The 16,182-nt window shown below is 34.0% G+C and overlaps 2 protein-coding genes and 1 long non-coding RNA gene across 3 annotated transcripts; 2 read left to right on the forward strand and 1 right to left on the reverse strand.

Moving 5' to 3' along the window:
• Positions 1-4,488: 4,488 nt before the first annotated feature.
• On the forward strand, positions 4,489-8,157 carry LOC135791439 (D-beta-hydroxybutyrate dehydrogenase, mitochondrial-like). Its single transcript, XM_065301855.1, is given in 6 exon segments — positions 4,489-5,002; positions 7,083-7,403; positions 7,456-7,579; positions 7,582-7,850; positions 7,920-8,012; positions 8,014-8,157. Coding segments are annotated over 6 exon segments (1,215 nt in total). The 5' UTR covers positions 4,489-4,663; the 3' UTR covers positions 8,083-8,157.
• Positions 8,158-10,978: 2,821 nt separating this feature from the next.
• On the forward strand, positions 10,979-15,553 carry LOC135791441 (DNA fragmentation factor subunit alpha-like). The gene is made up of 2 exons (XM_065301858.1): positions 10,979-11,175; positions 14,573-15,553. Exons 1-2 carry the CDS (start codon positions 10,999-11,001, stop codon positions 15,017-15,019), a joined length of 624 nt encoding a protein of 207 aa, XP_065157930.1. The 5' UTR covers positions 10,979-10,998; the 3' UTR covers positions 15,020-15,553.
• On the reverse strand, positions 12,741-14,246 carry LOC135791442 (uncharacterized). Its single transcript, XR_010548044.1, has 3 exons — positions 13,899-14,246; positions 13,667-13,830; positions 12,741-13,589 (listed from the first exon to the last, which is right to left on the reverse strand). It is a non-coding gene; the product is annotated as an uncharacterized lncRNA (long non-coding RNA).
• Positions 15,554-16,182: the final 629 nt, after the last annotated feature.

Below are 16,182 nucleotides of genomic sequence, written 5' to 3' on the forward strand. Positions count from 1 at the left end.
GAAAGAAGCGCTCATACTTTACACTAAGTATTCATATGTTCAGCATACGTGCATAGCAAATTGGTTCCCCAAAAAGCTCACCCTCTCAGCATGCAGCGGAGTATATCAAAAGTCGCTTCCAGCATGTCATTCCCGCATCGCCAACTTCAAGAATGAATTGCCGGCGCGACGAGCCCGCGCGCAACACCTTTCTCATGCAAAGTTCACGCGCAGAGACTCGTTATGCTCATATGCCATGCTGATGATGTCGCCCAACATACAGCCGACTACCGCAAAGCCAAAACCCAAACTAAAAATTACGCCCGGCTAAAATTAGACTACAGCGTAGATTCTAATTTACTATTCACTTAGGCATCCCAATACGCCATTTTGAAGCATGAGAAAACAGTGATGGCCAAATCTCGCCGCTGCCAAACGTTTTTTCGCGCAGAGCAGAAAGCACGAGTCGCCCACACGCCGAATATACGGGGTTCATTCACAAAAAGCAATTTACGTGCATGCGGAATCGATAAAATTTGAATTTTTCCAAAAATTGGTGGAGGCGCCACAAAATTTAATACACCTATTAATATTTATATAAAATTTTTTCTGTTTTAAAATAGTTATCAGTCAATAAAATAAATTAAATTTAACTTTGAAGTTTTTTAGCGTAAAACTTTGGATAAAACAGTTTTGGTGGAGGCGCCGGGCTTGTGCGCAACGTAAGAGCATACTTCATCATTTTATGCTTCTTTCGCACGTCATCTAAATTATCGTAAACCTTTCTCTTTTTCCCCAAGAAAATAAAAATTCGCGCAAAATTTCGCGCGAAAAACTAAAACATGTCGTTATATTTTACGAAGTCATTTATTCACTAATAGTTTTCGGCATGTTGCGAGCGAAATAGGTTCCGAGAAGCGTTTCTTTCTGGATGTAGTATAGTGTAGGTATTATGTTGCACATTGCGCGTGTTAAAGTTGCCAAATGAGATGAAACGTCGCCGGACGACCGACGACGACGGCGTTTTACTAGCCGCCATTCACGCGCGCGCTGACTGTACAAAGATCCGTGTGTAGGCGATGTGATAGAGTGATAGAGTGATGGCGAGATGGTTTTTATCTCTCCTTTTCGTCGCTTTATTGCGCGCCGCTCAGGGCACTGAGAGTTTTACTTCTTCGCGCGCATTCGGCGCACAAAAGTGCGATAGTAAAAACTTTACACTTCTTGATTCCCCGACTGGCGGGGTGGTGGCTTTTAGTGCATGGGGAGAAACACCCACGGGCGCAAAAGATGCATTTTTTAATATATTTAAGTATTTAGGTTATGTATTGTTCACATAACCCCAGATAAATAATTTTTTTTAGGTTTTTGTGAATATTCTGAGGGAAAAACACAAAAAATAACGATTTTAATAGCTCAGAGGAGAACTTCAACATAGGCAACCCACATTACATGTGTAGTGCTGTGTTTAGTTGATGTATATGACACCAGAGGGCGCTTGATGTCCCTCGGATACTTATTAGAAGCCATAAACCCAAAAAAATGCATTTTTTAATGTTTAAAAACATTTATGTTATTTATATTGTTCCTGCAATTCTAAAAATAAAACATAACCTCACCTATATAACATTTTTAATGTTTTAAACGTTTTTCTGCCTTTTTCCACCAAAAAACACCAAAAATTAAACTTTTTAATAGCTCTCAATTTATTTTTAATATAGGCAACCCACATGACATGCATAGCTCTGTGTGTGGTTGATGTGTCTGACACCAGAGGGTGTTTCTTGCGCCATACACGTTTGTTCTTCAATAAAAACATGGCTGGAGTTTTTTTCAAGAAAACGAATCAGAGTTGTCTTGAATTGTGCCCTGCTAGTGAATGAGTGCCAACTTTTCCAATTTGCTCACCGGAAGCCGCCAACTCTCTCTCTTTCCGTGCGGCGCTGTGCTAGAGCTAGCCCACGCTTATAGCAATTTTAATATCATTATTGCGCATGAAAAGCTAACGTAATGATAACGCAACCTTCGTTTGTTTCAATTTCTCGTATTTCGCTCGCGTCGCATCTTTGATCATAACATTTGCGCGCTTACTTACGAAATGCGCCGCGCTCTCACCGCGGCGGCGAAATTTTATACTCGACTTTTTTTAGTACGTCCACGCTGAAATAAAAAGCGCAAAAGCAAATCGCATAACTTTGATGTTTAATGAAATTGTAACGGTTTTTTCTTCGCCCTTTCTGTGCGCGCGCGAGGAATTTTTTGCGAAAATATTCTGCTTTTAATTCTTCAAGTGTAGAAATGTTTAGCGGAGGGAAGAGAATTTTCGAACGAAGGAAAGAAAATACGCGTTTCGTACGTGTTTAGAGTAAACAAAGTCGTTCTTTATTTGCTTTACGTTCGCTCACTTTATCTGTTGTTTTATTTTCTCGCATCGTTGGGGCCCATTTTTATGTGGCGCAAGTTTTCCTTTCATATTTCTCCGCGCGTTATCTATCCGAACGCAATAATTTACCATTTTCCCCACACACGCTGCGTGTTTTTTGCTTAAAACTATCAAACTATAACAATTCCTAATTTTATTACATTTATTTCATCATTCTAAGCGCAAATACGACGAATAAAAGTACACAATTCATAACACTGTAATATTACACCGCTGAGAGAAGAAAAATTGTGTTTATAAGCACACACAATAGTAGAATGCTGAAAAATCGCCAGGGTGGCATGAAAAGAAAATATTACTATCGCACGTGACTTCTAAATAACCACTCAGCCTGTGGGAATACATAAATTAAATACAAAGTAATCATAAAAGCACCAAACGCGAAAAAAGTAGCTAAGCGTGCGTAATTAAAAGAAAACATTAGGCAACACAAAACACACCCGGTGATTTTGAGGTTATGATGCTGAACAACGGAAATAAAAGGTTAAACAGGTTAAACAGCTCAACAAACACTGATTTCCCTTGCTTGTACATATTTAATACTCCGCAGCGTAATTAAATCGCACATGTAAATGTAGATTTAATTATATCATGCTTTCAAACGCTGCGCAAACATTTTTTATAGCTGCGGTTTTATTGCGACACGTAGGTGTATAACTGGTTGTATACACTAACCGGGAAAGTTTTATGAATTTTTTCCAGCTGTGGTTATAAAGATAATCACGAGGATCTTAATTAACTCATCAGAAAACCTGGATTAATTAATTTTTGTGCGAAATGTTGTATTTCATATTAAAATAAAGTAAATATTGAGGTTGAGTTAAATATAAATCAGTCGAGCGGATGAATTATGATCAATTCTGCAAGTACAAGTGTTTGAACACGCCATGATGCATTTATTTTCGGCTAATTTTTCACGCTAATCTGATTCGTGAGTATTTTCTAAAATTATAGCGTCTTGGCTAATATTAGCTGGGAAAGCTCGTGTCATTTCCGATTCGATTCGAAAAACGTGTCTATTTCTATTTTAAATTTAATTTAAATGTGATATAAGTGGCCTACATTTGTATTATTTATTAAACAGTTAAAATCTATAATTAAGCTCTTTTAAGTTTGCTGTTTGGGAGAGAAAAATATGTAAAAATAATTGTGTTTATTTAAAAGTGAATATTTCTGGCAAATAAATGGAAAATTATAGCGAAAAATTGTATTCTAGGCTATTTTTTCTATTTTTTAAAGAAAAAAAGTAAAATTTTTGCAAAAAATTGCATTTTTCTTGCATTTCAAGTGAAAATTTTAGAAAAAAACTTACAACGGCTAATATAGTTATTAATTATTTATATTTTGGTATAAATTTGATAAAAGTGTGATTATTAATTTAGAAATTATACCAAAAATGAAGAAAAAAAATCCAAAACTTGCTTTTTCCTGATTTCAACGCAATTCAAATAACTTTTTGGCAAAAATCTTGAAAGGATCAATAGACCTATTATTTATTTATGTTATAGCATAAATTTGATAAAAGTGTGATCATTGGCTTAAAAGTTATGGCCAAAAATCACAGTTTTGCGTAAAATTTGACAATTTTTCAATTTTAATGAAAAAATGTGAAATTTTAGAGTAAAATGCAATTTTCGTGCATTCCGAGTAAATATTTCAAGAAATAATTTTCAAAAAAGAATAGAGGTATTAATTATCTATATTTTGGCACAAATTTGATAAAGATCTGATTATTGGTTTGAAAAAAAAACGCAAAAATAACATTCTTAGTCTAAAATTTGTTATTTTTTCGAATTTTGTTAAAATCCATTAGCAATTTCAGTATTTTGAAGAAAAACATGCATAAAAATAATAGTGTTTATTTAAATCTACAGATTTCTGGCAAATCAAATTGATATATCTCCCAGCGACACCGATGAAATCGCAAAATTTGTAAATAATCTATAAAAAATTCAAGTCCCTTATACTTTCCAAAGCATATTGCAGCATCCCGCGTGAATAGGCAAAATGTATAAATAGCGGATTGTGCTCCCGTTTTCGCCCAAAAATTTTCAACCGCAGCCAATTTTAAATTCTCTATTTATCCAAAGTGCCATCCGTGCATTCGGCGCGGAGTGACGCAAATAACTGCCGAAACGCCAGCGGTGCGCCATCCAGTCGCATTCTGAGAGCGTCGCGACGCGCATCTTAATTTTAGTTTATCGCGAGTTATTATTTAATCGATAGTGCGAAAGTAGAAAAATGAGCGGGCCGTTTAAACGCCGTGCGTCTCTGAAATCGCTGCCGGCGATCGCGCTGCCCAAGACGGGCGGAGATGCGGCGGCACGCCGCCGCCGTTCGTCGCTCGGCGTGTCGCATGCAGGTGTTGGGCTGGGCGGCATCGGCAAAGAACAGCAGCGCGAGGTGCCTTGGGATATGGTCGACCGGTGCCTGCTGCCGGTTATTTTCTGTCATGCAGCCGCGATTATTCTCAGCACTGTGCTCAACACCCTGCACATTTCGCAGGTGACCACGATGACCTTATTCATCTGGTTTACTTTGGCTACCATTGGAGGGGTGTTATGCTATCATAATCTTAAGGTAAACTTGATTTTTACAGGATTTTAGAGAAAAAAATAAAATTTTTGGGAAAATTTGAAGTTTTCATCTATTTTTGGTGAAAATTTTTGGAAAACGTTAACGATAAGGGGTTAAGTTGTTAATTGTTAATATTTTGGTACAAATTTGGTAAAGATGTGATTATTGGTTTAGATGTTATGGCAAAAAATGACATTTTCTAAATAAAATTTGCTATTTTTAGTGAAAAAAACGTAAAATTCTTGAAAAAAATTGCAAAATTCTTTCATTTTATGAAAAAATTTTGGGAATGCGTTTACAATAGATGATAAAGGTTTTAATTATTTATATTTTGGTACAAATTTGATAAAGATGTGATTATTGGTTTAGATGTTGTGGCAAAAAATGACTTTTTCTAAATAAAATTTGCCATTTTTCGTGAAAAAAGCGTAAAATTCGTGAAGAAAATTGCAATTTTTTTGCATTTTAAGTAAAAATTTTGAGAATGCGTTTGCAAGACATGATAAAGGCCTTAATTATTTATATTTTGGTACAAATTTGATAAAAGTGTGATTATTAGTTAAGAAATTATAGCCAAAAATGTAATTTTCTTCTTTTTTGCAACAAAAATCAAAATTTTTGTCAAAAATTCGCAATTTTTTGCATTTCAAGTAAAACTTTTGAAAAAAAAATTATGATTATCAATAAAGTAAATAATTATTTATGTTTTGGTATAAATTTGATAAAGATATGACTATTACTTTAGAAATTATAGCCAAAAATGTAATTTTCAACTTTTTTGCAAAAAAATGTAAATTTTTGTCAAAAACTCGCAATTTTTTGCATTTCAAGTAAAAATTTTTAAAAAAAAATTATGATTATCAATAAAGTAAATAATTATTTATATTTTGGTACAAATTTGATAAAGATGTGACTATTAATTTAGAAATTATAGCCAAAAATGTAATTTTCTACTTTTTTGCAAAAAATGTAAATTTTTGTCAAAAACTAGCAATTTTTATGCATTGCAAGTAAAAACTTTCAAAAAAAATTATAATTATCAATAAAGTAAATAATTATTTATATTTTAATATAAATTTGATAATAATATGACTATTAATTTAGAAATTATAGCGAAAAATGTAATTTTTGTAAAAATTCAATTTTCTCTTAATTTCAACGCAATTCAAGTACAAATTTCCATAAAACCTTCCATTAAATATTATTCCACTGTTGTTTGCACACACCCAACATTCCCACATTTATCAAAATAGGTATCTACTCGTAAATATAATGTTAAACAGTTTGCACGCTGAAGAGGATACATTTTCGCTATAGTCTCCCGGGTCCTTACGACTCATTAGGCATTATCAACATTATTCCGCCGGCGAAGGTCAAAGTTGACGAAGTGTGTGTCGGAAAATATTAAAGCTCCACGCGCCACCCCAGCAACAAACCAATATTGATATTTATTTATTTATTCGCAGCATATTTAAAAATCCCACCCAATTCAAAGCGTCTCAGAACCGCCGCAACTGGAAACAAATATTTCCGCGCGCCAGCCGATTGGAAAAACGGCGCGCAATATTGGCAATGGCATTTGATTACTGCCGCTCGATTGGCTCTTATTAAATTTTCCATCGGCGCGGTTTTATTGAATTTCCATATTTAATTTCTATTTCGAATTCTGATGCGAAAATGACTGTAATTGTTATTCATCCAATAAATGTCATTTGTTAATAATTAATTGACAGTTGTGGCGCAAGGTGATGTGTGCTCAGAGATGAACTATAACATTTGTAATTCTTGGAAGCGTCATTTTCATACTCGTACCGAAAAACAGCGTAATTAACACGCGATATAAGCTCGCGCGCGCGCTCCGCATATCAATGTGTTTCATCGCCGCAGCGAGCGAGCGAAAAGTAATTCATTTATCACTTTGTTTAATCAGCAAACTTCGCGCAACTTTTATTCGGTAAATATAAAATTAATTCCGTAATTAAATTATGCGTAATACCCAGAAAAAACATAATTTTTTGATTAATATCACCATCAAAATGTAACAAAATAAACATTTATCAAAAAATATTTTCTATTTTGATAGGTTACAGCAGCAGGAAAAGCAATTTTACTCACGGGTTGTGATTCTCGCATTGGTTACGCCCTCGCGCGGTATCTAGACGAACAAGGCTTCACAGTGTTCGCAGGATTCCAGAACGCCAACAGTCCTTTCGCCGATGATTTAAAGGAGGACTCTTCCGCGCGCCTCCACGTCCTGCAACTGGACGTATCACAAGAAACTCAAATCCTGTCAGCGTCGCTACACGCCGTGGAAAATCTACCAGATGGCGCTCCGGGTCTATGGGCGGTCGTACACTGTGCACAGTGGGTTGCTCTCGGTGAAATCGAATGGATACCACAACAAGTAATCAAAAAATTATTTAAAAAAAAAACATTTTATAAAAAAATATTTTTAGGTTATTCGTAAAGCAACCGAAGTTAACCTAATGGGAGCCACACGTGTTAATCAACTCATGTTGCCATTATTACGCCGTGCACGTGGTCGTATCGTCTTCATGTCTTCCGGTTTATCAAAAATCACATCCCTGTTCGAGGAATTCATTGTTCTTTACTAGCGGCCATCGAAGCACAGGCGGAATGTTTGAGGTTAGAACTACGTTCGAAAGGAGTGGATGTCGTTGTGGTTGCTCCCGGCGAATTCACTTCCGGAAGTAGTTGGTTGAGTGATGAAGACCTCTGGGAGCAAGCGAGGGATATGTGGGGACAGATGTCGCAGGAACAGAAACAAATTTACGGCGAGGATTATTTCGAGCGTGCCGTGCGCAGTTTGGAAAAGTACACTAAATCACCTGTATGTATATGTTAATATAGGCAACCCAATATACATAACCCTACATAACCGATATTTTCATCTATTTAGGATGCTGATTTGACTCAAGTGTTACGTTCACTTGTCGATGCAACAACGAGGACCTTCCCGCTGCCAAGATACACGCCTGTCACGCGCCAGGAAAAAAATCGAAGCTTTTATCGCTTATCATCTGCCACGAAGTGTCTACGACATTATCTACGCGGAGAAGTAAGCTTACTCACTGCCCGAGTCACGAATATACGTAATTGTATTAGATATTTGTTAAATAAACAAGTTTTAAGCCGAATTTACTTTAAAATGTTGAAATATTCATTGTGAGCTTTGTGCTTTTATCCCTAAACCACTAAATTTAATGTTTTTAGATGTGGAATAATACAGAATAATAAAAAACAGTCTAGACTACTCGTGGAAGTGGCAGACGACCTTCAAATGACTTTGATGATGATGATTAATTTTGTGTGTTATGTTTTGAATGTGTGAATATAATTTAAGTTGTGGTAGGACATTGTCAAGATAACGGAATATGGCAGGATTGTTGTTAGTGAATTTTAGACATTTTAGGCATTGTGGATATTTTGGGTGAAATTTCCGAGCGGTATCCGAAGCGCGACAAAATCGATAATGTCTGCGAGTTGTGCGTCTGGCAATTTCTCCAACCGGCCAGAAACTAAGCTAAAACCACAATTTCACACGTGTCTAAACAACAAGCAGAGATATAAATTAGTAGAATTTGATATGTCAAATGTAAAATGTTTTAAAATAACTGTTTTTCATGAAATAATGTCAAAATAATTGAATTTTGCTTAAAATTTGATCTTTTTTCGCATTTTTTGCGAAAAACAGTACAAATTTCATTAAAAACAGCAATTTTACTGCAGTTTAAGTGAATTTTTTGAAAAAAAGTTAATAAAAGATAATAGTGTTATTGATTATTTGCATTTTGGTACAAATTTGATTAAGATTTGACTATTGGTTTAGAAGTTATTATCAAAATGGCACTTTTAACCTTAAATCTGTTTTTCTATTTTGCCTCAATTTCAATAACAATTTTGGAGAAAACTTTACAAAAATCGATAGAGTTATTAATTATTTATATTTTAGTACAAATTTTATAAAGATAAGACTATTAGTTTAGAAATTATAGCAAAAATTCAATATTTTGCTTAAAATTTGCTATTTTTCTAATTTTAGCAAAAACGTAAAAATTTCAACAAAAACTGCAATTTTCCTGCAGTTCCAGTGAAAATTTTATAAAACTTCCCAAAAGACCATAAAGTTATTAATTTTTATATTTTAGTACAAATTTGATAAAAGTATGATTATTATTTTAGAAATTATGGCAAAATGATACTTTCAACCCAAAATCACCAATTTTAACGCAATTCAACTTAAAATTTCATGAAACCTGTCCAAAACCCTATTTTTCTCTCCAAAAGTAATTTAAGGTTACCTACGAGTATTATGTCCCCTAAAACTTCAAACTTTGCAATATTCCTGCGAATTGAACGTGAAACCATTCGCAGAGAAGGGAACGCGAACATTCCCACTATTCCCGTCCCCGACGCCAACGCCACTGCGGGGTTCAAGGGTAGTATCCCTCGGCCAACATCCCTGATACTCTTTTCGCTTTCCACTCTATCCAGTCAGTCGGTAGCCATCGCCGAGCTCCGACGCTCTTCCAAACACTCCTGCTCCTCAGTTACGACACATTATCTACTCTTACCATACCCATACAACCCACAAATAACCTCAAAACCTCTTCGCATAAAATTTAATTACATAATAATCGCATTTCCAATCTAAAATCAAAACAATGCGCGTGATTGTTTTGTTGTCAGAGAGTGTTATGTGTTCCGTTACTACAGCTGTGTGTTTGTAGAGTTTATATTCCCGCTGACCTTCCACACTCACGCCGTGTAATAGTTTCGGTTCGCAGTATTGGTTTAGTGTTCAATACACGCGCGCGCGCTAAAATGGACGACGAGGGCAACGACCAGACGACGGCGACGGCGGCGCAACAAGGGGCGGCAATCCCTTCAAAATCACCGACTCGTCGCGCGAGACGCGGAAAGGTGTGGTTGCCACCACGCTCGAGGAGCTCACCGCCAAGGTGTTGAGAAGCTGGACATTGAAGGCGATGTTACTGTTGTAAGTACATAAGTAAACAGTAATCAAGGTTAAATTATGACTTAAGTAGGTTGACGGCGACTCTCTGCATCGCTTTGTTTGATGCGTATTGTTGGTTGCATATAGTGTCGAGTTGTAGAGAGAATATAATCAAGAGTGTAATTTGATTATATAAATTTGAGTGGGTAAAATACGAGTACGAGTATATTGTTTTGGAATTGAATAAGTTTATAATTGGACGTTTGTTTTGTGAGGAAATTTGCACAGTGTCCAATTAACGAAGATAAATATTTTTTAAAGACAATTCAAGGTTTAAAATTATGTTATTTTAGTATAAATTGTGTCTTAGTGTAATTATTCGCTCAATTTACTTTATGTTTCTTCTTGTATTCTTAATATTCTTAGTTTTTATGCAATTTTTTCTTGTTTTGCGATAATATGATATGAAAAACTTATTTTTCTTCTTTAATTTTTGTCTTTTTTCGTATTTTCCGTTATGATTCTCTGTGATTATATCAAGAAAAGCTTTATTTCTGTAATTTTTGTTATTTTTTAAACGTTTTTCTGATTTTTTAATACTTTTTCTATAAAATTTGTTGTTATTTGACATAATTTTATCAAAAAATACTGTTTTTATATTTTCTCTTTAAAACTTTTATGTTTTTCGACATAATTTTATCAGAAAATACAGTTTTTCTCAGTTTTTTTCGTTTTTATTCATTTTACGTGAGTTTTTAATCAATTTTCTTAATTTTTTGTTGTTATTCGTCAAGATTTTATCAAAAAATTCTTTATTTCTTAAGTTAAACTTTTATTTGACATAATCTTATCGAAAAATACTGTTTTTCTCTAATTTTTGTTGATTTGTGACACAATTTTATCAAATTTTATTTTCTTGCGTTTTGTTGCTTTTTGTGATTTTTAAATATTTTTCTATAATTTATTTGCTATTTATAATTTTATCAAAAAATACTGTTCAATACACGCGCGCGCGCTAAAAATGGACGACGAGGGCAACGACCAGACGACGGCGACGGCGGCGCAACAAGGGGGCGGCAATCCCTTCAAAATCACCGACTCGTCGCGCGAGACACGCAAAGGTGTGGTTGCCACCACGCTCGAGGAGCTCACCGCCAAGGTGTTGGAGAAGCTGGACATTGAAGGCGATGTTACTGTTGTAAGTATATAAGTAAACAGTAATCAAGGTTAAATTATGACTTAAGTAGGTTGCCGCGCGAGTATTAAGAGACGCTTTGTTTGATGCGTATTGTTGGTTGCCTATAGTGTCATTAAATTCTCATTAGAGTAATCAATTATCGTCAGAGTAGAGAGAATATAATCAACAGTGTAATTTGATTATATAAATTTGAGTGGGTAAAATACGAGTACGAGAATATTGTTTTGGAATTGAATAAGTTTATAATTGGACGTTTGTTTTATGTAGAAATTTGCACAGTGTCCAATTAACGAAGATAAATATTTTTTAAAGACAATTCAAGGTTTAAAATTATGTTATTTTAGTGTATATTGTGTCTTAGTGTAATTATTCGCTCAATTTACTTTGGTTTTCTGCTTGTTTTCTTCATATTCTTAGTTTTTATTAAATTTTTTGTTGTTATACGACATAATTTTATCATAAACTCATTTTTCTTCGTTAATTTTTGTCTTTTTCGCATTTTTTGTTGTTATTTGTCATGATTTTATCAAAAATTCCTTATTTCTGTAATTTTTGTTATTTTTTGACAGTTTTTCTGATTTTTTAAATACTTTTTCTATAAAATTTGTTGTTATTTGACATAATTTTATCAAAAAATACTGTTTTTATATTTTCTCTTTAAAACTTTTATGTTTTTCGACAAAATTTTATCAGAAAATGCAGTTTTTCTCAATTTTTTTCGTTTTTATTCCTTTTACTTGAGTTTTTAATCAATTTTCTTAATTTTTTGTTGTTATTCTTCAAGATTTTATCAGAAAATCCTTTATTTCTTAAGTTAAACTTTTATTTGACATAATCTTATCGAAAAATACTGTTTTTCTCTATTTTTTGTTGATTTGTGACACAATTTTATCGAAAGTTTTATTTTTTCTTTGATTTTTGTTGCTTTTTGTGATTTTTTAAATATTTTTTCTATAAAATTTGTTGCTATTTGACATAATTTTATCAAAAAATACTGTTTTTATATTTTCTCTTTAAAACTTTTTAAGGACATAATTTTTACTGTGAAAATACAGTTTTTCTCAATTTTTATCGTTTTATTCATTTTACTTGAGTTTTAATCACTTTTCTTAATTTTGTTGTTATTCGTCAAGATTTTATCAAAAAAAATCCTTTTTATTTCTTAAGTTAAACTTTTTATTTGATATAATCTTATCGAAAAATACTGTAGTTTCTATTTTTGTTGATTTGTGACACAATTTTATCGAATGTTTTATTTTTTCTTTGATTTTTGTTGCTTTTTGTGATTTTTTAAATATTTTTTCTATAAAATTTGTTTCTATTTGACATAATTTTATCAAAAAATACAGTTTTTCTCTACTTTTTCCCTCTTTATTCATTTTATCTGAGTTTTTAACAAATTTTCTTAATTTTTTGTTGTTATTCGACATAATCTTACCAAAAAATACATTTTTTTTTTTCTGTTTTTTGTTGTTTTTTAACATTTTTCTCATGTTTTCACACTTTTCCTAAGATTTTCTTTGTTTTTCAACATAATTTTATCAAAAATAAATTTTCTTCCTAAATTTTCATCTTTTTCTACATTTTTCTTGACATTTTAACATTTTACTAAAACTCTATCGCAGCTGTTAATAACTATAATAAGGTTAAGTATGAATCTTGAGAAATGCTTGCCTTATACTCCTCAAAAAGAGCCCTTTTCACAATTTTCTCCCCTCATACATGATCACGTAACGCCGTGATGAGGAAACCATGTAACACTAAACGCTAGAGAAAAGCGAAAAACCCGACGTGATGAAAACGAAAAGCTTGTTTCCAAATGACCGAGCGCCATATTTCAACAGCGTCACTCTTTCCAAAACCCACACCGCAACCTTGGCGGTCAACCCTTTTCATGGCATTTAAAAAATGCACGCAGATTTCCACCGCGCCGTGAAAGAAGCTGCCTAATGATGATGAAATATTAACGCGCTAATGGAAAAATCGTTTTTATGCATGTTTTTCACGTCGAAACGACGACCCACGTGTAATTAATTATTCACTGAATAAACAAATACGGTGCGTGTGTGGGCGAAGAGTTTTCCCTTCAAACACAATTTCACGGAACGCAAATATTTCAATGTTAAACATTTTCGGAAAACAAATATTTTCGTGCGGGATGTGGAAGAATAACGAAATATTATTGGATCATCCACTTTACTCACCCACTTTGGTGCTGTGTTTGTCGTCTGCGTCGGTTTTGTGAGGTTAGAATGGCTGCCACCAATGAAAAATGACATGACTTTATAAAATCTTTTCTCCAACAGATTACTATCATTACAGTGGGTCATAAACTTCGCTTGGGAAATTGAATTTTCCGATTTTTACTATTATAGATACTTTTAGGAGCAAAAAACGTAGAGATAAAACATAACCTGGCTCAAAAAATGACATCCATTATAATTTTGACACTTTTACCTTTAAATTTACTGATTGTGAGGTTAAAACTTACTTTTTACAGATTTCTACTTTATCTGACTTAAAAAATGACAGCCACGATGACTTTTGACATCCTAATATTTATTTGAGGTTATAATTCGATGTTTTCTTCTTTTTTTGTTAATTTCCATCCAATTACTTGTTTATCCCAGTGAAAATACAGTAATAAACTTTGACCTTGATAAGATATACATTGCGGCACGTGTCCGAGCCTTGGAAAACGTTTACTAATAACAATAACTTACGGCGGAATAATAACGGCAGGAAAACATTTATGGCCGCCGCTGTACACGACTACATCCCTGCTGGTTCCACGAACGTAATATATTTCGACGTGTAGAATTACCTCGTACCCTTGCTGCTCACTGGTCCGGTCGTTTGCGTTGCGAGCATGACTTCACTTCGCGTAATTCCTTTCTTATTGTGCTTACTCACGGCAATTATTTTAACTTTTCTAACCATAAATTTCGTATTTCTTCTGGGGATAATCTGTATTAATACCAACTAACCTTTAAAATCACCAGACTATGACGTTTGTGGTGTGTGGAAAGTTGCCTACGTTAGGGAATTTGATATTTTAAATTTATGACTGTGCACAGTCACAAAACGAGAAAAAAAGTGAATTTTGAGGTTAACCAGTGTTAAAATCAGAGGTTTATATAAAAAGTAAGTAGTTTTAAGAGTAAAATCATTAAATTCTATTTAATATAAACGTTTTTCTTTGTTTTTAGTTAAATTTAATCTGTATTAATGTAAGTTAACCTCAAAATCTCTCAACTCTGCCGTTAGTGGTGGTTGGAAAGTTGCCTACATTAGGGAATTTAATATTTTAAAGTTACGACACTCAAGAGAATATCTTCAATGTACATCGCATATTCTACACAACAATTTCTCACGTTTTCCACGCTTAAATTTCCAGGTTCTTGAAGCCGACGGCACAGAAATCGACGACGACGAATACTTCGCCACTCTGGAACCGCACACGAGTCTCATGGTGCTGCGCAGCGAAGAAAAATGGTCGCCACCAGTGCCGCCATGTCGATTATCCTTCGATGAACTGGACGATGGTAAAGGTGGGCCTGAACTAGCCGGTCTAGTCGATAAGATAAAACACAATCTCTGCCATGTGTCACTACTCGGCGGGCCGGAACTTGAACTCCTCAGCGATATGGACCCGGACTCATTCGCTGACCTCCACTTCCCCGACAAGGTCTTCCTCGAGCAGCTCAAGGAGGCATCCGGGCGTTATCTCATCGAGAAACGCCAGGCTAAAGAGGCGATGGACTTGCTGAAAATATTCCAGAATCAGAAGGAGACGATTGAGAATCAAAACAACGAGAACTACTCGCTGCACAAGACTGATTAAAGCGTAAGAAAGGAATTGACCGATACAGATGATAAGAACAAGTAGGAGACAGGTTACGTTTTCAATTAAATCAACACGTTATGATAGATTTTGACTTAAGACTTGATCCGATTGCTCAATAAGTTGACTAAAACACAATTATGCGTGTGTGTTTGGTTGCCGTGGTCTTATGATATATTCGCTTATTTAAGATTGAATCAGTAACGAGTTATGATGTTTAAAAGTTACGAACGAAACACCAAAACGTTTTATCGATGATAATAATAGCGTTAAACGTAGGCGATTTTTAAATGCGTGGTCAGAGTCAAAGCAAAAACACTCCACAATACCTCCAAACCCTGCCCTTAAATATCTAATTAATATTAATAGCGTTAATCACAACGGCTGGAAGGCGGTAGATGATGAGGGTTGGCGAATTGTGTGGGATACGGCCATCGATTTTGAATTTTTATCGAATTGGATCTTTTGAATTATTGAGTCTTTTATTGTACATGTATATCTTTATATAAATATTATATCTATTGTAAAGGACAACCACCACAAACACTAGCACTGATATGATTATTGTTAGCGCTTCAGAGTCGTACGAAATGCCGAATTAGATAGGATGCGAATAGGAAACGAGACATAACCTAGAAAAGCGGAGTTTAAATATGTATTTGACGAGGAATGTGCAGTCATTGATTGGTTTATTGTGTTATAAGCATGATATAACCTCATTTTTCATCTGTTTTGTCATGTTTTGTGTTATTTATTCATCTGGGAGAGGATTAAGAGATTTATGCATTTATTATGTACGATGTGTTCAGTGTTTTATGTTTGGGAAAACGGAACGTGGTAGATTTCAACTGAACGTGGTGAAAAATGTGAATTTTGAGGTTATTAGACGTTTAAATCACAGTATTACTGAAATAAGTGGTTTAAAGGCTGGAAATCTTAAATTTTAGTTAAAAGGGACTAAAAACTTGTTTTTGTTTGTTTTAAGTTGAATTTCGCATGTTTTATTATGTTTAAATGATGTAAAAAGGGTAAAAATGTGAATTTTGATATTAACCAACGTTAAAATCCACAATTTTATTTAAAAATCAAGTACTTTTTAAGGCTAGAAATCATAAATTTTACTTAAAACTTACTAAAAACATGTTTTGCATAGTTATAAGTTG

This window comes from Atheta coriaria, unplaced genomic scaffold (assembly GCF_025399875.1).
Source record: "Atheta coriaria isolate IRGN ID8LTWV9N9 unplaced genomic scaffold, Caltech_Dcor_3.1 hic_scaffold_4_pilon, whole genome shotgun sequence".
NCBI classification, from domain to species: domain Eukaryota; kingdom Metazoa; phylum Arthropoda; class Insecta; order Coleoptera; family Staphylinidae; genus Dalotia; species Dalotia coriaria.

Excerpts from the sequence above, each read along its gene's own strand:
- LOC135791441 (XM_065301858.1), top strand. The coding sequence starts at position 10,999 with ATGGACGACGAGGGCAACGACCAGACGACGGCGACGGCGGCGCAACAA. Across the intron at positions 11,176-14,572 it reads TTGAAGGCGATGTTACTGTT|GTTCTTGAAGCCGACGGCAC; the intron begins GTAAGTATATAA and ends TTAAATTTCCAG.